General features: G+C 50.4%; 1 protein-coding gene across 1 annotated transcript in view; it reads left to right on the top strand.

The window, feature by feature from the left end:
* The window catches only part of LOC119975205 (multidrug and toxin extrusion protein 1-like), a 73,180-nt gene that overhangs the window by 30,694 nt on the left and 20,056 nt on the right, over positions 1–22,430 (top strand). The window contains exons 6-9 of the mRNA XM_038814818.1: positions 9,084–9,128; positions 11,334–11,431; positions 17,312–17,409; positions 18,872–18,985. Coding sequence (XP_038670746.1) covers positions 9,084–9,128; positions 11,334–11,431; positions 17,312–17,409; positions 18,872–18,985 — 355 coding nt within the window. The remainder of the gene's footprint in view (positions 1–9,083; positions 9,129–11,333; positions 11,432–17,311; positions 17,410–18,871; positions 18,986–22,430) is intronic.

The raw sequence follows: 22,430 nt of genomic DNA, 5'->3' as shown, positions 1-22,430 counted from the left end.
GACTGCGCACCCAGTTCTGAACTGAAAACCGAAAATGTTGGAATTGCCAAGCGGGTCAGGCAGCATCTGCGGAGAGGGGGGAGGCTAATGTTTACTGTTGATGACCTTTCATCGGCCAATTCTAATATTGCCCTCATCCATTTTCCTTCAGAGCTGGGTGGGCGTCAATCTGAGGGTAGGGACCCCAAGCTGGACTTTGACCTCGCTGGCACAGAGGTACAGAGGTAAATTAGAGTGTTCCCTTACTTCTCAACCTAGGTTGGCCAGCACAGCAGTCATGTGGATTTAATAATAATAATCTTTATTGTCACAAGTAGGCTTCCATTGCAGTGAAGTTACTGTGAAAAGCCCCTAGTCGCCACATTCCGGCGCCTGTTTGGGTACACAGAGGGAGAATTCAGAACGTCCAAATTACCTAACAGCACATCTTTCGGGAATTGTGGGAGGAAACCGGAGCATCCGGAAGAAACCCACGCAGACTCCGCACAGACAGTGACCCAGCCAGAAGTCGAACCTGGGACCCTGGCGTTGTGAAGCCACAGGGCTAACCACTCTGCTATCATGCCACCCACATAATAATCTTTATTGTCACAAGTAGGCTTACACTAGCACTGAAATGAAGTTACTGTGAAATGAAGCCGCTAGTCACCACATTCCGGCACCTGTTCGGGTACACAGAGGGAGAATTCAGAATGTCCAATTCACATAACAGCACGTTTTTCGGGACTTGTGGGAGGAAAGTGGAGCACCCGGAGGAAACCCACGCAGACACGGGAAGAACAGGCAGACTCCGCACAGACAGTGACCCAAACCAGGAATCGAACCTGGGACCCTGGAGCTGTGAAGCAACAGTGCTAACCACTGTGCTACCGTGCTGCCCTTTGAACTTTGAATTTGGGGCATTGAATGATGACATGGCCCACTGACACACGAGGCTTTGAATTACACCGGGATTCCAGGCTGTTTCCTCCTTATCAGTACATGTCGCAAGCTCAGCACAGATTCTTAAGAGAACCAGCCGCACAATGGACGACTGGTGCACATGGCTTACAGTCAACGCGAAAGTTGGTCCAGCGCAAGTCACATGCAAATCTCTGCACCAGGTGTAAAAGTTGGTTTTATTTTCCACCCCGGTGGTGATCATTGCACCATTTGTTTTCACACCAGCCGGTCCAACAAGGCCCCAGCTGACCTCTCTTTCACGGAGATGAAAAGATCCCACGGCACTAATTCGAAGAAGAGCAGGCGAATTATCCTGGGTACCCTGGCCAACATCATTGTCCCGACCAATATCGCAACAACGATTGTCTATTCACTATTACGTTGCCATTTCTGGGAACTGGCTGGCAGTAGATTGCATAGATTAGATTAGATTTAGATTTATTATCACATGACCCAAGGTACAATGAAAAATATTGTTCTCCGTAAAGTCCAGATAGATCGCTCCATGTATATGAAAACATGGAACATACGATAAATACATGAGGCTATAAAATGAAAATACATAAACATAGACAGTGGGTGAAGTATACCGTGTATATTGTTACAAATGTAGAGACGATGCATAGAAAGATCAGTTCAGTCCATAAGATCAGTTCAGACCCTAAGAGGGTCACACTGGTAACAGCGGAGAACAAGTTGTTTTGAAACTGTTAGTGCGTATTCTCAGACTTAGTATCTCCTGCCCGATGGAAGGGGTTAGAAGAGAGAATAACCCGGGTGGGAGGGGTCTTTGATTATGCTGCCCGCTTTCCCCAGGCAGCGAGAGGTGTAGACAGAGTCAATGGATGGGAGGCTGGTTCGCGTGATGGACTCGGCTGTGTTCGCGACTCTCTGTAGTTTCTTACGGTCTTGGGCCGAGCAGTTGCCATACCAGGCTGTGATGCAGCCGGATAGGATGCTTTCTATGGTGCATCTGTAAAAATATGTAAGAGTCAATGTGGACATGCCAAATTTCCTTAATTTCCCGAGGAAGTATAGGCGCTGTTATACTTTTTTGGTTGTCGGGTCGACATGGGTGGACCAGGACAGATTGTTGGTGATCTCCACCTCGGTAGTTTTGGGCCCCGTATCTAAGGAAGGATTTGCTGGCCTTGGAAAGGGTCCAGAGGAGGTTCACAAGAATGATCCCTGGAATGAAGAGCTTGTCGTATGAGGAACGGTTAAGGACTCTGGGTCTGTACTCGTTGGAGTTTAGAAGGGTGAGGGGGGATCGTATTGAAACTTACAGGGTACTGCGAGACCTGGATAGAGGGGACGTGGAGAGAATGTTTCCACTTGCAGGAAAAACTAGAACTAGAGGACACAATCTCGGACTAAAGGGACGATCCTTTAAAACAGAGATGAGGAGGATTTTCTTCAGCCAGATTTTCGGCGGGAGCAGGGGCCTGTCGTGAAGGTGAGCGTGTGTCTTTAAATTTGCTTGCCTTTCAGCGGGAGCGGCCTCCAGATTTTCGACGGGAGCAGGGGCCTGTCGGGAAGGTGAGTGCCTGTATATAAGTCGAGCGGTTGCTAAACCCGAGACACTACGCTTGTAGTGTCCCCCACCCTTCCACCTCCTCGAACCTAAGGGGTTGAGGGAGTATCAGGTAAGCTCTTCCTTTCTTTTCCTTGTTTTTATCTAGAGGGGATTGCAGGGAAAGCAGTACAATACTCCTCCTGCAGAATGTTTGAGGTGAGGGACGCCGTCAGTGTCCCTGCTGATTTCATCTGTGGGAAGTGCACCCAACTCCAGCTCCTCAAAAACCGTGTTAGGGAACTGGAGCTGGAGCTGGATGAACTTTGGATCATTCGGGAGGCAGAGGTGGTCATAGATAGAAACTTCAGGGACGTAGTTACGCCAAAGATTAAAGATCGGTGGGTGACGGTGAGAGGGGCTGGGGGGAAGCAGTCAGTACAGGGATCCCCTGTGGTCGTTCCCCTTAGTAACAGGTATACCGCTTTGGATACTGTTGGGGAGGGGGGGGACTTACCAGGGGTCAGCCATGGGGTACAGGTATTTGGCACAGAGTCTGTCCCTGTTGCTCAGAAGGGAAGGGGGAGAGGAGAAGAACATTAGTCATTGGAGACTCCATAGTTAGGGGGATAGATAGGAGATTCTGTGGGAACGAGAGAGACTCGCGGTTGGTGTGTTGCCTCCCAGGTGCCAGGGTCCGCGATGTCTCAGATCGTGTTTTTGGGATCCTTAAGCGGGAGGGGGAGCAGCCCCAAGTCGTGGTCCACATAGGTACCAAAGACATAGGGAGGAAAAGGGATAGGGATGTAATGCAGGAATTCAGGGAGCTAGGGTGGAAACTTAGATCCAGAACAAACAGAGTTATTATCTCTGGGTTGTTACCCGTGCCACGTGCTAGCGAGTCGAGGAATAGGGAGAGAGAGCAGTTGAACACAGGGCTGCAGGGATGGTGCAGGAGGGAGGGTTTCAGATTCCTGGACAATTGGGGCTCATTCTGGGGTAGGTGGGACCTCTACAAACAGGATGGCCTACACCGGGACCAGAGGGGTACTAATATCCTGGGGGGGGAGGTTTGCTAATGCTCTTCGAGAGGGTTTAAACTAGTTCAGCAGGGGATTGGGAACCTGAATTGTAGCTCCAGTACACAAGAAGTTGAGAGTAGTGAGGTCATGAGTAAGGTTTCAAAGTTGCAGGAGTGTACCGGCAGGAAGGAAGGTGGTTTAAAGTGTGTCTACTTCAATGCCAGAAGCATCCGGAATAAGGTGGATGAGCTTGCGGCATAGGTGGGTACCTGGGACTTCGATATTGTGGCCATTTTGGAGACATGGATAGAGCAGGGTGAGGAATGGTTGTTGCAGGTGTCGGGGTTTAGATATTTCAGTAAGCTCAGGGAAGGTGGTAAGAGAGGGGGAGGGGTGGCATTGTTAGTCAAGGACAGTATTACGGTGGCTGAGAGAACATTTGATGAGGACTCGAATACTGAGGTAGTATGGGCTGAGTTAAGAAACAGGAAAGGAGAGGTCATCCTGTTAGGTGTTTTCTATAGGCCTCTGAAAAGTTCCAGAGATGTAGAGAAAAGGATTGCAAAGATGATTCTGGATAGGAGCGAAAGTAACAGGGTAGTTGTTATGGGGACTTTAACTTTCCAAATATTGACTGGAAACACTATAGTTCGAGTACTTTAGATGGGTCTGTTTTTGTCCAATATGTGCAGGAAGGTTTCCTGACGCAGTATGTAGATAGGCCAGTGAGAGTCGAGGCCATATTGGATTTGGTACTGGGTAATGAACCAGGACAGGTGTTAGATTTGGAGGTAGGTGAGCACTTTGGTGATAGTGACCACAATTCGATTACGTTTACTTTAGTGATGGAAAGGGATAGGTATATACCGCAAGGAAAGAGTCATATCTGGGGGAAAGGCAATTATGATGTGATGAGGCAAGACTTAGGATGCATCGGCTGGAGAGGAAAACTTCAGGGGATGGGCACAATGAAAATGTGGAGCATGTTCAAGCAACAGCTACTGCGTGTCCTTGATAAGTATGTACCTGTTAGGCAGGGAAGAAGTGGTCGAGCGAGGGAACCATGGTTTACTAAAGCAGTTGAAACACTTGTCAAGAGGAAGAAGGAGGCTTATGTAAAGGTGAGACATGATGGTTCAGTTAGGGTGCTTGAGAGTTATAAGTTAGCTAGGAAGGCTCTAAAGAGAGAGCTAAGAAGAGCCAGGAGAGGACATGAGAAGTCTGGCAGATAGGATCAAGGATAACCCAAAAGCTTTCTATAGGTATGTCAGGAATAAAAGAATGACTAGGGTAAGAGAAGGGCCCGTCAAGGACAGTAGTGGGAAGATGTGTGTGGAGTCCGAGGAGATAGGAGAGGTGCTAAATGAGTATTCACACAGGAAAAAGACAATGTTGTCGAGGAGAGTACTGAGATACAGGCTACTAGACTAGAAGGGCTTGAGGTTCATAAGGAGGAGGTGTTAGCGATTCTGGAAAGTGTGAAAATAGATAAATCCCCTGGGCCGGATGGGATTTATCCTAGGATTCTCTGGTAAGCTAGGGAGGAGATTGCTGAGCCTTTGGCTTTGATCTTTAAGTCATCTTTGTCTACTGGAATATCCGAGGAGGAGCAGAAACTCAACCTACTGCACGCAAGGGTGAGCCATCGTATATCTACTCAACTTAATTGTACCGGCTCATATACAGAGGCCCTGGCCCTGCTCGACAAAATGTACGTGAGGCCCGTCAATGAGGTCTACGCACGCCACATTTTTACTACTCGCCGCCAGCGCCCCATGGAATCACTAGAAGAATTCCTAAGAGACTGTAATTACCAAGCTGTAAATGCTGCAGAACATAGGGAACTCGCTGTCCACGATGTATTTGTTGCAGTCCAATTACGTGCGCCAGTGGTTGCTTGAGAAGGAGGCCCAAAACTTAGAAGACACTGTAGAACTCGCCACTACTATGGAGGTCTCGTTCCGCAGCCTCACCTCGTTCTCCACGGACTCCGCGACCCCGTCATGGGCCCCCGACCAGCGACTACCCCAGGCCTGTGCCGCGCGGCCACCCAGCCACTATGCTATTCCAGCCTGCCACTTTTGTGGCCAGCCCCAGCACCCACGGCTGCACTGCCCGACCCGCAACGCGACCTGCAGCTACTGCAGACGCAAAGGACACTATGCCAGAGAATGTCTGGCGAAGAAAGCTCCAGCCTCAAACCCTCCCACAGCCCAGAGCACTCGCTCCCTAAATTCGCAGGGCATTCCACGCCCTTACTACTCTCTCAGTACTAAAGCAGTTGATGTGGTGTATATGGATTTCAGTAAAGCGTTCGATAAGGTTCCCCATGGTAGGCTATTGCAGAAAATACAGAGGCATGGGATTCAGGGTGATTTAGCAGTTTGGATCAGAAATTGGCTAGCTGATAGAGGACAAAGGGTGGTGATTGATGGGATATGTTCAGACTGGTGTCCAGTTACTAACGGTGTACCACAAGGATCTGTTTTGGGGTCGCTGCTGTTTGTCATTTTTATAAATGACCTGGAGGAGGGCGTAGAAGGATGGGTGAGTAAATTTGCGGATGACACTAAAGTCGGTGGAGTTGTGGACAGTGCAGAAGGATGTTACAAGTTACAGAGGGACATAGATAAGCTGCAGAGCTGGGCTGACAGGTGGCAAATGGAGTTTAATGCAGAAAAGTGTGAGGTGATTCATTTTGGAAGGAATAACAGTAAGGGTGTGGAATGCCCTGCCTGCAACAGTAGTGGACCCGCCAACACTAAACGCATTCAAATGGTCATTGGATTGGCATATGGACGATAAGGGAATCGTGTAGATGGGCTTTAGAGGAATTTCACAGGTCGGCGCAACATCGAGGGCCGAAGGGCCTGTACTGCGCTGTAATGTTCTATGTTCTATGTTCTAGAGGATGGTCAATCTGTGGGACTCTTTGCCGCAGAAGGCTGTGGAGGCCAAATCACTGAGTGTCTTTAAGACAGAGATAGATAGGTTCTTGATTAATAAGGGGATCAGGGGTTATGGGGAGAAGGCAGGAGAATGGGGATGAGGAAATATCAGCCATGATTGAATAGCGGAGCAGACTCGATGGGCCAAGTGGACTAATTCTACTCCTATGTCTCATGGTCTTATGGTCATGTGGTGAATTATAAACACTAATAATCCACACTGTATTGTACAACATGTGTTGAGCCTGTACCTTGTACTAGATCGTGTGTAGTTGCGCGGCTCTACCCATAGGGGGAGATGAAGAACTTGTACTGGGCTCCACCCTTGGCTCCACCCATGGCTCCTCCCCCTAACCGGAAGTATAAAGGTTGCTGTTGTGAGCCTGCCAGCCAGTTCATCTGGAGTTCATCTCGTCACAGGCAGGCTCTGTTGTAAGACAATTAAAACCACTGTTTGCTTCTAACCACGTGTCGCATGAATTGATGGTCTCATCAATTTAATCGTCTTAAGAAACAGTGAGGAATGACCATGTAATCAGCCCTCAAACCTGATCGACTGGAACTGAACCCCCAGGATGCAGAGGCGAAAGAAATCTTCACACTGGCTCCGATGTTTTAAGGCCTACCTGGCTGAATCCGTCCCTTTTCAGTTTGAGAGCGATGCCTCAGAGGTAGCTCTTGCAGCCACATTGAATCAGGCAGGGAGACCAGTCGCATTTTTCTCCCGAACCCTCTCCGCTTCAGAACTTCGACACTCCTCGGTCGAAAAGGAAGCACAAGCCATTGTGGAGGCTGTACGTCACTGGAGGCACTACCTCGCAGGTAGAAGGTTCACCCTCATCACCGACCAAAGATCGGTTGCCTTCATGTTTGACAACTCGCAAAGGGGCAAAATTAAAAATGATAAAATCCTGAGGTGGAGGATCGAACTCTCCACCTACAAATACGATATCATGTATTGACCGGGGAAGCTCAACGAACCCCCAGATTCCCTGTCCCGCGATACGTGTGCCAGCACGCAGATGGACCGCCTGAAAGCCATCCACAATGACCTCTGCCACCCGGGGGTCACCCGGCTTGCCCACTATGTCAAAGCCCAAAATCTACCTTTCTCCACTGAGGAGGTAAAAGCCATCACCAGAGATTGCCCTGATCTGTGCGGAGTTCAAACCGCACTTCTATAGACCAGACAGGGCCCACCTGGTCAAGGCTTCTCGGTCCTTTGAACGCCTCGCCATCGATTTCAAAGGGCCACTTCCCTCAAATAATCGGAATGTGTACTTCCTGAATGTCATCGACGAGTTCTCCCGCTTCCCTTTTGCTATCCCGTGCCCCGATATGACCTCCCACACAGTCATTAGGGCCCTGCATAGTATCTTCACCCTGTTTGGTTTCCCCAGCTACGTACACAGCGACAGGGGTTCGTCCTTTATGAGCGACGAGCTGCGTCAGTACCTGCTCGACAAGGGCATCGCCTCGAGCAGGACTACCAGCTATAACCCCAGGGGGAACGGGCAGGTGGAGAGGGAGAACACGACGGTCTGGAAGACCGTCCTTCTGACCCTCCGGTCCAGGAATCTCCCGGTTTCCCATTGGCAGGAAGTCTTCCCCGAATTCCACGCTATTAGGTCCCTCCTATGTACCGCCACCAACCAGACCCCTCACGAGCAGCTCTTTGTTTTTTCCAGGGGTACTACCACGGGGGCTTCGCTCCCAGCATGGTTGAAGACACCGGGCCCGGTACTCCTCCGGAAGCATGTCAGGGCACACAAAACTGACCCACTCGTAGAGAAAGTGCTTCTACTACACTCAAACCCCCAATACGCCTTCATAGAGTACCCTGACGGCCGTCAGGACACTGTATCCCTCCGGGACCTAGCACCGGCAGGATCGAATCCCACCACTACCGCCGCCGAGGTACCCCTCACACTACACCCCACCCAACTCGTCGCGCCCCATGCCCCCGCACCTACCGGGTCGCTACACATGTTCTGCGCACCCGCGCCCACAAGCTTCCAGCGCCCCCAGTCCCCAGTTGAACCAGACGGGTATGAAGCTCGGACAGAATCACACCCGGAGTCCGCCATCGTACCCCAACCAACCGCGATCGGCCAGCTACCAGAAGGGGCTGCAACCCCGGTGCTCCGCCGATCACAACGGACAACTCGACCACCGGACAGGCTCAATTTGTAAGCCATCACCCCCGCCGGACTTGATTTTTTCACAGGGGGTGAATGTGGTGAATTATAAACACTAATAATCCACACTGTATTGTACAACATGTGTTGAGCCTGTACCTTGTACTAGATCATGGGTAGTTGCACGGCCCTACCCATAGGGGGAGATGAGGAGCTTGTACTTGGCTCCGCCCATGGCTCTGCCCATGGCTCCTCCCCCTAACCGGAAGTATAAAGGTTGCTGTTGTGAGCCTGCCAGCCAGTTCATCTAGCGTTCATCTCGTCACAGGCAGGCTCTGTTGTAAGACGATTAAAACCACTGTTCGCTTCTAACCACGTGTCGCGTGAATTGATGATCTCATCAGGTCATATGGCACCATTGATAGTAAAGTGCTTCGGGATATCCTGAGATTGTGGCAGCTGCTAAGTAAATGTAAATTCTTCTTCCTTTCTGTAACTTTTTTTCTTTGTTTGTTCTTAGGCAGTATTCCTTTATCATTTAGAGATGAGATACCTTCAAAATCAGGTACAGTCACTGAGCACTAACATATACATTTCAGAAAATCAATTTTAATTAATGTTTCATGTATACGTCAAAATCTCCAAGTTTTACTTTGCTTATTTTGATTATTATGGTGATCAATTCCATCATCATCAGTTGACTATTGCAATGAGTTGCTTGTGACTGACCTTCACGCTGAACCCTGATATCTCAGAATGTCCACCCCTTACTTTTTCGTTGACTTGTTCATGGTTCTCCCGCTTAAAATACTGTCACTCTCTCTTTCCAACCTGACACCACCTCTCTCCTCAGGGAAATTAACCCCCTCGAACCTTCCAGCCCAAATTGAACCTTATGTCACCTCCCAAATCCACGTCCACCTTTCCCATGACCAGCTCGAATCAGATTTCTGTCACTGCGACAATATCAACATGTTTCTTTTTATCAAAGTCAAAATGGTTTCCTTCATGACGCTGACTAAGATGAACTGTCCCTCCTTTGCCCTTTCAATCTTTTTGTGTGGTTTTGCCCAATTGGCCACGCCATCCTTTGATGCCCAGTGTCAATTGCTCATTTTTAATTTGACAACGTTCCGCTCTGCCACCTCCTCAAGGTGCTCATTCACGCGTGAACCCAGTGAGAGCTGTTTGATGGTGAAGACACAACGGGCTGGATTCTCCGATTGGGAGGCTATGTCATTGCGCCGGCGTGGGAACGGTAGTGCTTTGCGCCCGAAGATTCGGCGCTAAACGGCCACCGACCCTCCGAGTGTAGCTCGGGGCTAACATGCCGGCAGCGTAGAGCACCCAGCTCTAGCTGCCGATACGGCCTGGAGAATTGCCGGGCCCGTGGTCATGCATGCGCGCAGGGCAGCGGCCGCACCGTGCAACATGGCGGCGGCCGCTCGCAGACCCGGCCTGCTAACTAGTGCCTCCCCTATGGCCGGCTCGCGCGCCCTGGACCACCCTCCCACATTGCCCCGAGCCCCGGATAAAGTCCCCCCTGCCCGCGGATCGGCCCTCCCCCGACTGTGGGGGCGCTGAACTGAGTCCGCAGCCGCCGCGCTGAGTTCCCGACAGGAAGTGACCACGAGAGACCCACGCCGTCGGGAACTCGGCAGGTCAGGGCAGAAGCATCGGGAGGTGGGCCTCAGGCAACGTCCTGAGGCCGTTGATATGTCACGCGGCGTCCTGGCAGAGTACGCTGCTTTGAAGGGGGTGGGTCAATACGGTGCCGCCCCCGATTTGGTCCGGAATTTTGATTCTCCGGCTGATCACCAAACGCGATTTCAGCGTCGGCGACCGGAGAATCTAGCCCAACATGTTTATTCCTCCCAGTGCCACCCGCCATTGACCCACATATTTTAGAATATTGGTTCCAGAGCAAGGAAACCCTGATTAATTTTTTACCGCCCTTCTCCGGTTTCGTGTTTGGTGCCACATTTGCTCCCGGAATTGTGCCCACGGAGTCGGAACTGACGTCAGGCTAGCTCCAGCAAGATCACATCCTCCTGTCGAATCTTTGATTACTTTTTTCCCCCCTTTCCTCTGTGGCATTTAGTCTCAACCTAAAGAGGTGAATGACCTGTGGGGACGAATCAAGTCATTTTTAAAAAAAAATTGAGAGTATAGTTTACATTACATTATTTTATAATGCCACACCTGCATTTATATCTTCGAACCTGCTCCACCATGCAATAAGGTTAAAGGTTGGCCTGGTTGTGGTCTCAACTCCACTCTCCTGTCTGCCGCACTGCCCCCCCCCCCCCCCCCCCCCCTGGCTCCCCCCCCCCCCCCCCCCCCCCCCCCGGCCCCCGCACCCCTCGACCCATAACCCTCGGGTCCTTTGCCTCACAAAGATCTGTCCAACTCAGCCTCGAATAGGTTTGAAGGTCCAGCCTCCAGGCCTTCAAAACATTCCTTCTGCCCCCACTGTGGGCCTGGAATTCCTCCCCTTCCCAGTGGGGACATTCCGGACCCGCTGAAGGCGGCACCCCAGTTCCCCCCACCCCCCACCCACCCCTGCGCGCGGTGGGTTTCCCGGTGACGGGGCGGACGAACCGTCCGAAACGCTACAGTCGTTGGACCGGACTGTAAGATTCCACTGGCGACCAATGGCAGGCTACCTCCCTGGCTTGGCAGACCCAAGCCCCGCCACATCCAAGTTACTCTTCAATTGGCACGGCAATGAGTAACCGACCAACTCTGTCTTGTTTCCTTCTCCATCTAGGGCATCACCATGCCACAGATTCTCACGGGTTTCATAGCCAACATTTTCAATGCTTTAGTGAACTATCTGCTGTTGAATGTCCTAGCTCTGGGCGTGCAGTAAGTAGCAAATAACTTTCATTTTTCTTTCAACTGAAATTTAGAAGTATTAACATCTGGGGCGGGATTCTGCGTTCTGCCAGCCCCGTTTTTCGCCGCACCTTCCCCCCCCCCCCCCCCGCCGGCAGCGGGATCCTCCATTCCGGCAACCGGCCAACGGGGTTTCCCATTGTGGGCCATCCCACGCCGTTGGGAAACCCGTAGGTTTGGGTGGGCCGCTGGCAGAGCGGAGCATCCCGCCGACGGCGAAACGCATGGCTGGTGTGTGTTCTTTCTATTGTGAAGTTTCTACTTGTCTTTGTTTTTCACTTTGTCTGTTTGAAAGGGATGGGGGCGGGGTGATGGGGGGGGGGGGCGGGGTGATGGGGGGGGAGGGGAGCAGGGGGCCATAAGAATGATAAAGTGAACATCAAAGTTTTATACAATATTGGTGCCACTCTGACTGTGTTGGCAGCAGATGTGCTTGCTTCACAGATCAGCAGGACAGGAGTCTGATTTGGAATATGAAGAAGATCCGAATACTCTGAGCTCATGTCTCACATGAACTCAATTTTCAGTCGCACTTGCGTATCAGCATCGGAATTTCCACTTGGTATCCCCCTTCCAGGTGCAGTATGGGCTTGCATCGCAGTTCCATCTCCTGAGTTAGCCAACACGGCTGTAGCTCATTCTTCATTCGCCAAACCTCACTCCCACTCCCGGCAATATCTAACTTTCGCCTTTCCCACCGTCCCATTCTCAACCGGATTCTCCACCGGGTCACAAAGGCGGCACACAGTGTGGCCAACTTCTCGCCTTCAGTCAATCCTGTTCTTGTTTGAATGTAGACTGCAGGTGGAATAAATTGTGTCTGGTTCTGCCACGTTGTACACCAGGAAAGAGATTAAGGATATGAAAGTGTTACAGAGGAGATTCATGATGTCACAAGTTGTCATAATATCCACTCATGTATATAATGGAGTGCAGACAGGCAGTGATTGACACATAGGATGACCAGTAAGCGCACAGCACAGAGCAGCCAATCACCAGACAGGACACTACCACTATAAAGCCAGAGGGCACTAGGTTTCCCGCTCTCTCTGGACCCAGCCACTGAGACAGTCAGAGTCCACGAGCTAGCCAGTGCAAACACCATGCGGTAGCTAGTAAGTCTGGTCAAGCTAGTACTAGGTCTCCAGTCAGTTTAGTATAGTGGCGACCCACAGCTGAGCATGCATATTAGTTATATCGTTGAATAAAATCGCGTTGGATCTTCTCCAGTGTTTGAGGTCTGTCTCTCGCCACACTGCATCAAGTGCAGTCCACGTCGAACCAACCTGCCTAACACATCACAAGTGAGAGGCTTCAGGCATGACAAGAGGTGGGGAAGGGAAATCGAGGCTCTTTTAATTAGGACTGAGGGTTCAGAAGGAGATGTGACAAGGATGTTCAAATGACCAAGGGCCGGATTATCCATTGGCGGATCCTCTGCTTCCCCGGCAGCGAACCCATGCCCCCTAGATTTCCCGATGGCTTGGGGGCGCCCATAATGGGAGACCCCATTGGCCTGCTGCCGGGATGAAGGACCCCGCGGCCGGCTGGGGTGTGCCTCACCAGAAAGCTGGTGCGGCGGGATGGAAAATCCCGCCCAAAATGTTTCAATGAGGTAATTTTTTTCCAGTGGGTATTCAGTCTGGGAATTAATAGGATACAATCGGTGGCATGGTGGTTAGCACTGCTGCCTCACATCGCCCGGCACCCAAGTTCCATTCCGGCGTCATGTGACTGTCTGCGTGGAGTTTGCACGTTCTCCTCGTGCGTGCGTGGGTTTCCTCCGGGTGCCCCGGTTTCCTCCCACAGTCCAAAGATGTGCAGGTTCGGTGGATTGGCCGCGCTAAATTGCCCCTTAGTGTGTCCAAAGGTTCGGAGGGGTTATAGGCTTATGGGAAGAGGGCAGGAAAGTGGGCTTAGGTCGAGTACTCTTTCAGAGGGTCAGTGCTTCGAATGCCTCCTTCTGCACTGTAGTGATTTAAATTCATAATTTAAATATAAAGGGAGAGTTTTGGAGATTATTTTACACAGAAGGTTAATACAACATGCACGGCCCTACAAGAACAGTGAAATATAATAACCTCTTTAGATAAGGTTTTAGGGAAACGTAAAGGGGCAGATAGCTCTTTCAGACAACTGGCACAGGTGTGTTTGCCTGAACATTCACCTGCTGTGAAGTAGAATTCCCAAATTCTGAGAGCAGTCAGGGTTAATCCCCCTTCTCATTCCCGATTGCATTTGGAACCTGCACAAGTTCAGCAAAGAACACTGGACACAGTTGCCATGTTGGTATAACGATACACCGATCAGTCATGAAGGGTTTGCCTGTGGGGGGGGGGAACGGCACGGTGGCACAGTTGTTAGCACTGCTGCCTCACGGCGCCTAGGGCCCGGGTTCGATCCCGGCCCCGGGTCACTGTCTGTGTGGAGTTTGCACATTCTCCCTGTGTCTACGTGGGTCTCACCCCCACAACCCAAAGATGTGCAGGGTAGGTGGATTGGCCACGCTACATTGCTCCTTAATCGGGAAAAGAACATTGGGTACATTAAATTTATATTGTTTGAAATGAGGGGTTTGGCAAACATGTTCTGGGTTCACTTATTAAGACTGTGCACATGAGAACAGTTATACATAACGTATACAGCTAGGAGGCGTCAGTGCTGTGCGTGTGTACTCTGCTCAAAGTCCAGGCGGGCGACCACACAGAAGCGATGACTGTTCGAAAGCTCAATATTTATTTAACCTACTAAATACAGCTCCTACTCTCCAAAGGGTCTTCTGTGCCCGGCCCAAACTTGGGCTGGGGCATTCACGCCCCAGTGAACCCGTGCTCAAGGGTGTAGCTCCACCCTCTCATCTGGGGAGATCATATTCAGGTGAGGCCCCTGGGACTCCCATCTCATGGCCTCCGGCCGGGTTATAACCTCGCACAAATGTAGCTTCTTCCTCAGCAGAACACGTTGCAATTGCACATTGAAACATAGTAAGAAGTCTTACAACACCAGGTTAAAGTCCAACAGGTTTGTTTCAAACACGAGCTTTCGGAGCACGGCTCCTTCTTCAGGTGAATGGAAAGGCTTGTTCCAGAAATGTTTATATAGACATGTTTATATAGTGTCTATATGTCTATAGTGTCTATATAAACATTTCTGGAACAAGCCTTTCCATTCACCTGAAGAAGGAGCCGTGCTCCGAAAGCTCGTGTTTGAAACAAACCTGTTGGACTTTAACCTGGTGTTGTAAGACTTCTTACTGTGCTCACCCCAGTCCAACGCCGGCATCTCCACATTGAAACATGGCACACTCTCGTGGCGATACACAGAATAGCACCCAGTTGACAACGCATTGTAAAGCAGGGAAATATTGAGCAGTTAAAATGACATTTACCAAAACTGTATCTAACTCGCAATGTGCTACTACTGCGCGATATATTCAACCGTAACTTCCCGACTGCCGACCATCGGATTTGGGGAGGGGTGCCTCAAAGGTGCGCTTAAGTTCTCAGGTAAGGGTATATGCGCGACAATTGCCCAGAAGGGCTAACGTTCACTGAACAATTGGGATGGGTTTGGAACCATCCGACAAAGCGAGGTTGCTCCTGTCACAGGGTGGGCAGTATATTATCAGGGTTGATTTCCTTGATAACAAGCCTAATCGACCCTTAATTATTCAATCAAATATGGCGGACAGGCTGCTGATTTCGACACCTGCCCGCATTATTGGAGAGAACGCGAGGGTGGGTGGCAAGGTGGTGGGACGGGGGGGCCGCCCTATGTTATTTCCCACCCCCTCTCCCCACTTTGCGTGAAATGTGCTCTTCGGGGGCAAGTAAAATTCAGCCCAAGTTTGAATCCATTGATGGAGGATATTAAAGTTGTCTCTTTGTTTTGAAATCCCTCTATTTTCTTGACCCTCTCGATCTCTGTCTTCATCCCTAAATTGACCACCCATTGAGATCCTTTCGCCCCTCCGATTCTGGCTTCTCACCCCTCCCCCCCCCCCCTCCCGATTTTAATCACTCCACCATTGGCAGCTGTGTCTTCAGCTGCTTGGGCCTTCAGGCCTGAAATTCACTCCCTCAACCTCGCTTCTCCCAAGAGAGGGATGAGCAATGGACCACACCACTGGCGGCATCCTCGCTCAGCGAGCCAGGAGTAGAGGCTGGTGGGGCTCTGCGAGCTTTGTTACGGTTCACGGGCGACGGTTCGGTCAACTGCAAATGCTCCAGGCCGTACAGTAATTCTACTCCTGGGTCCCCATCAGAATTTCTACTGAGTTCCCACATACCAGCGGGGCCAATATTTTAAGTCTCTGTTGCCGCTGTCTCACCTGCACTCTGATTCAATGTCAAATATTCCAAAAGAGTCATGGTCGTTTAAGCGTTAGAATGATATCTAACCCCCTTGCATGTTTCCGATATGTGGATGATGCCTTTGCTATACTTAAATCCATAGCTGCCTGTAATCATTTCCTTGCATGTCTTAATGGCCTCCACCCTGTGCTCAAAAATGAAGCGGTCAAATGAACTCTCTTTCCTTGACATATCAGTAAAGAAATCTGCCAGCGGGCTCACTCTCCCAGGCCTACAGCAAGCCTATCTTCTCCAATCAATACACACGTTGTGATTCAGGAGTGTGATGGAATACTCCCCACTTGCCTGGATGAGTGCAGCTCCAACAACACTCAAGAAGCTCAACACCATCCAGGACAAAGTAGCCCACTTGATTGGCACCCCTTCCACAAACATTCACTCCCTCCACCACTGACAAACAGTGGCAGCCGTGTGTACCATCTACAAGATGCACTGCAGTAACTCACCAAGGTTCCTTAGGCAGCACCTTCCAAACCCACAGCCGCTCCCATCTAGAAGGACAAGAGCGGCAGATACCTGGGAACCCCACCACTTGGTCACTGACCACCCCCAAAATATATCGGCCGTTCCTTCACTGTCGCTGGGGCAACTTCCTGGAACTCCCTCCCTAACAGCACAGTGGGTGTACCTACACCTCAAGGACTGCAGCGGTTCAAGAAGGCAGCTCACCACCACCTTCTGAAGGATGACTAGGGGCGGGCAATAAATGCTGGCCTAACCAGCGACGCCCACATCCCGTAAATTAATTTTAAAAAACATTCTTACAGTTCCATGTGCTATAAGATTGGTCTTATTGACGACCTTGTACATAGGGCCTGATCAATTTGCTCACTAAGCAAGCTTGATGCAGACGTAGGGTGTATCAGAGACATACTGCAGGATAATGGTGACCCTGCGTGGCATGCAAACCCATGGACGGGCTGAAGGCTTCACGTTCAGCCCTAAAATGTGCCAAGTCTGCCTCAGATTACCAGAGAAGGGCAAATCATCTCAGGCATTTGACCAACAGGCGAATCTAGCTGTTTGATGTTGGGACTATGCAGGAGCCATTTGAGTGGTATTCCTCACTAACGGGACACTGCCCGTTATGTAAAAAAAAAACATCATGCCGATCACGCAAGTCAGTGACGCACCGTCTGAATTTTGGACCAGTGTGATGCTGGGTATGTAAGCTGTACCTCCCAAAGACTAGTTTATCGCTTCAAACAGCATGTTCCAACCGCTGTTCACAATGGACAAGGTACAGACCTACCCAACCAGCCCGTGCAAGCGAAACACAAAACACAGCGTCCAACATTCGATGTGATTCTGCGATTGGACATTTGTTAAGTGATCTTCGGTGTGCTAACTATCACATTGATAACCAGTCTAGGAGTGTCAGTCAGGCTCACAGTGTAGCACGTTGGTGTGTACTGGAAACTGCATTGATTAATATACAATGCCCACGAACTTTAACGTGTGAATTGGTGTTTTTCAGAGGCTCGGCTGCTGCCAATGTTGCCTCTCAGTACTGTCAAGCTATTCTCCTGTTTGGATACATTCGATGGAAAAAGCTGCACGTGGAGACCTGGGAAGGTAATTTGCTGTCCGTCTGTGGAGTGAGACTTGTTTCTTCAAAAGGCACCTGAATTATTTGCTTTGCACTTTCCTACTCTTGGATCTGTGTTCAGATTCCCCTGGGTGCCAGCAGCTCTCTGGTATCTGCTGCAAGCGCCCACTCCGCGAGTGTTAGTAAACATTGGGCGGGATTCTCCGACCCCCCGCCGGGTCGGAGAATCGCCCGGGGCCGGCGTTAATCCCGCCCCCGCCGTGTCCCTAATTCTCCGCCCCCCGAGATTCGGCAGGGGTGGGAATCGCGCCGTGCCGGTTGGCGGGCCCCCTGCGGCCGTCGGCGGGCCCCCCGCGGCGATTCTCCGGCCCGTGATGGGCCGAAGTCCCGCTGCTGACAAGCCTTTCCCACCGGCGTGGATTAAACCATCTACCTTACCGGCGGGAGCAGGCGGCGCGGGCGAGCGCCAGGGTCCTGGGCTGGGCGCGGGGCGATTTGACCCCGGGGTACCCCCACGGTGACCTGGCCCGCAATTGGGGCCCACCGATCGGCGGGCGGGCCTGTGCCATGGGGGCACTCTCCTGCGCATGCGCTGGTATGACGTCAGCAGCCGCTGGCGCTCCGGCATGCGCGGACTTACGCCAACGAAGTCCTTTCGGCCCCGGCTGGCGTGGCACCAAAGGCCGTTCACGCCAGCCAGCGGAGTGGGAACCATTCCGACGCGGGCCTAGCCAATCTGAGGGCTTGGCCCCAGCGGCCTGACGCCGGAGTGGTTCACGCCACTCCAACATGCCGGGACCCCCCGCCCCACTGGGTAGGGGAGAATCCCGGCCATTGTGACCACCCAGGGGAGCGTGGGCTAATTGATCTGACCTGTTCAAACTCAGTTGCCGGGTGTGATCGCTGGATGGCAGTTAGGATGGGAACACCAGCTGGACTGTTCCCTTTGTACTGAACTCTGTATATCAATATACATGATCAATATATATAATGCTAGCACAGGCAATTGAACACTAGATGTCTCACTGTCAGCACCTATATTAATAGCTTTCCCACTCTTTCTGTGTGTATCAGGAGTGCAGCGAGAACAGATGTAGGAAAGCTAGAGAGAAGTTATTAGTTATCAAAGCATTGTATTGTATAATTTAGTTATATCTACAATTGTTTCTTTGTTTTACTAGTTGAACATTAAGTAGAAAGAACTCAATATTTATTTATATTATTCAATAAATTAGTTTATCTTTACAAGAAGACGACTGCTCATTTCAACAACTGGGCTGGTTCAAAAAAGTAATATATGTATTATGCAAGGTAATATAACACCCTTCCCCGGCAAAAGTATTGGAGTGGAGCCTGTTGAGAAGAACATTAGCTGCTCCGCAGGGGGCCAGGGACATGTCCTGTTGCTGCTGCTACGTTTCTTTCCCCTGGCATTCCTCGGACACTTCCCACAGTGGCATCAGTAACACCGTTTCTTTTTTAATGCAGGATGGTCCACTGATTGCCTGCAGGAGTGGGGCCTCTTTATACGCCTGGCAATTTCCAGCATGCTTATGCTTTGCATTGAGTGGTGGAGTTATGAAATTGGAGCTTTCTTAGCAGGTACATCAATTGTCAAATATTCTGCACGGTTAGTGTTCAATGAGGAACCTTCTATCATAGACTATCATAGAATTTACAGTGCAGAAGGAAGCCATTCGGCCCATCAAGTCTGCACCGGCTCCTGGAAAGAGCACCCTACCCAAGGTCAACACCTCCACCCTATCCCCATAACCCAGTAACCCTACCCAACACTAAGGGCAATTTTGGACACTAAGGGCAATTTAGCTTGGCCAATCCACCTAACCTGCACATCTTTGGACTGTGGGAGGAAACCGGAGCACCCGGAGGAAACCCACGCAGACACGGGGAGGATGTGCCGACTCCGCACAGACAGTGACCCAAGCCGGAATCGAACCTGGGATCCTAGAGCTGTGAAGCAATTGTGCTATTCACAATGCTACCGTGCTGCCCTATCAGCCAGCTTTACTTCAGACGAAGAGGGTCTTTATTTCTGGTGGGTTTCTTCAATTGGGACCGCAGAGGAGACAGTGGCATAGTGGTATTATCACTGGACTAGTAATCCAGATACCCAGGGTAATGCTCTGGGGACCCAGTTTTGAATCCCACCACGGCCGATGGTGGAATTTGAATTCAATTTTTAAAATCTGGAATGAAAAGTCTAAAAGGTGAAACCAGTGTCAATTGTCGTAAAAATGCCCTTTAGGAAAGGGAATCTGGTCTGGCCGATCTCTGACTCCAGACCTAGAGCAAAGTGGTTGACTCTTAAATGTGTTCAGGGATGGACAATACGTGCTGGCCCACATCCCATGAACAAATCATCAAAAATACAAATAATAATACCAACTTGGACGTAGACAGTGCTTTCCTCTTGAGGTACCATTGATGTCCATGGACGTTCATTGGATTGGTTCAAGATTATGTTTGGCAAAGTACTGCAGTGGTTACAATATGGGTGACCAGGACATTCTCCTGCTCTCTACCACTCTCCGCCAGGCGTATTGGAAGGCTGATAGTCAACCTGTTTGGCTGCGTTACCAATGCACCATGCCCATCGAGTACTGAGGAGGGACTTGAACCCGGAGCTTATGGTCCGGGTATCGGTACACTACTCACTGCACCAGAAGACCTACGTATGATGGGTTACCAAAGCAAAATGTCTCAAAGCACTTCACATCAGCATTACCCATCAAAGCTTGACACCAAGCCACAGAAAGAGGCTTCAGGTAGAGTTTAAGGAGCATCTTCACAAAGGAAAACAGGCAGAGAGGTTTACGGACAGAATTCCAAATTTTAAGAGCCAGGCAACCGCCACAAAGGTCGGAGAGGTTAAAATCAGAGGTGCACAAGAGGCCAGAATTGAAGGAGCGCAGAGATCACGGAGGCCTATGGGCTGGACGAGGTTACAGAGATAGGGAGCGAGGAAGTCATGGAAGGATTTGAAAACAAGGATGAGAATCTTAAAATTGAGACACTTCAGGACTGGGAAACAATACAGGTCAGCGTGCAGAGGGATGAAGGGTGAATGGGGCTTGGGTGTGAGTTAAGATACCGGTGTGCCTTCTGCTGCATTACCTCCCTCTGCAACATAGAACATAGAACACTACAGCGCAGTACGGGCCCTTCGGCCCTCGATGTTGCGCCGACCTGTGAAACCATCTGAAGCCTATCTGACCTACACTATTCCATTTTCATCCATATGTCTATCCAGTGACCACTTAAATGCCCTTAAAGTTGGCGAGTCTACTACTGTTGCAGGCAGGGCGTTCCACACCTCTACTACTCTCTGAGTAAAGAAACTGCCTCTGACATCTGTCCTGTATCTATCACCCCTCAATTGGTCATCACCATCCGAGGAAAAAGACTCTCGCTGTCCACCCTATCTAACCCTCTGACTATCTTATATGTCTCTATTAAGTCACCTCTCAGCCTTCTCCTCTCTAACGAAAACAACCTCAATTCCCTGAGCCTTTCCTCGTAAGACCTTCCCTCCATACCAGGCAACATCCTAGTAAATCTCCTCTGAACCCTTTCCAAAGCTTCCACATCCTTCCTATAATGTGGTGACCAGAACTGCATGCAGTACTCCAGGTGCGGCCGCACCAGAGTTATGTACAGCTGCAGCATGACCTTGTGGTTCCGAAACTCAATCCCCCTGCTTATAAAGGCTAGCACACCATATGCCTTCTTAACAGCCCTATTAACCTGGGTGGCAACTTTCAGGGATTTATGTACCTGGATGCCGAGATCTTTCTGTTCATTTACACTACCAAGAATCTTGCCATTCGCCCAGTACTCTGCATTCCTGTTACTCCTTCCAAAGTGAACCACCTCACACTTTTCCGTATTAAACTCCATCTGCCACCTCTCAGCCCAGCTCTGCAGCTTATCTATGTCCCTCTGTATCCTACAACATCCTTCAGCACTATCCACTCCACCGACCTTCGTGTCATCTGCAAATTTACTAACCCATCCTTCTACACCCTCTTCCAGGTCATTTATAAAAATGACAAACAGCAGTGGCCCCAAAACAGATCCTTGCGGTACACCACTAGTAACTGAACTCCAGGATGAACATTTGCCATCAACCACCACCCTCTGTCTTCTTTCAGCTAGCCAATTACTGATCCAAACCGCTAAATCACCTTCAATTCCATACTTCCTTACTTTCTGCAATAGCCTACCGTGGGGAACCTTATCAAACGCCTTACTGAAATCCATATACACCACATCAACAGCTTTACCCTGATCCACCTGTTTGGTCACCTTCTCAAAAACCTCAATAAGGTTTGTGAGGCATGACCTACCCTTCACAAAACCGTGTTGACTATCGCTAATCAACTTGTTCTTTTCAAGATGATTATAAACCCTATCTCTTATAACCATTTTCCAACATGGACAATGCACGGCGTCACCTTTTGCCAAGAGGACGGTGGGGGAGATGACACTGAACACAAGATGGATGGTGAGGGGGGCTTGAGGGTTCCAGCAGTTGCCGGCAGCAACAGCTCTTTGCCAATAGCTGACTGAAACGCGTTCCAGTCAAATAATCCCAAGACACCCTGATCCAGCTGGTTTCCATCACGCCCATTGTTTGAGTGAATCCAGATGTGTTGTTACCGAAACAGGTTACCGTCCAGTTGCGTGACTGTCACTGGCACTAGACCTGACCCTCTACGCCGCAGAGGAACAGGCGGTAAGGCACCCGGGACAGCTGAAGCCCCATCAATGGGTGGAACCCAAAATCAGGCTTGCGTTTGCATGAGATCCCTCGGCTCTGACTCTGGTGCTGGTGTGGAGGCTGCTGCATCCGTTGAGTTGACCCCAGCAGTTGATGCAGGGCTTTGGCGCAATGCCTGGGCCCCGCGCAACCTCGCAAGTTGGCTGAGGATTCTTCCCAACTCCCTGCCAGCTCCAATGCGCTCAGCATTCGCTGATGCATGAAAACCCTCTTGGAGCCTGGCACCCTAGTTGGTTTAGCAGAGCT

Source organism: Scyliorhinus canicula, chromosome 12, assembly GCF_902713615.1.
Source record: "Scyliorhinus canicula chromosome 12, sScyCan1.1, whole genome shotgun sequence".
Classification (NCBI taxonomy): Eukaryota; Metazoa; Chordata; class Chondrichthyes; order Carcharhiniformes; family Scyliorhinidae; genus Scyliorhinus; species Scyliorhinus canicula.
Note: the sequence above shows the minus strand (reverse complement) of the source record. Positions and strands in the feature narration are given on the sequence as shown.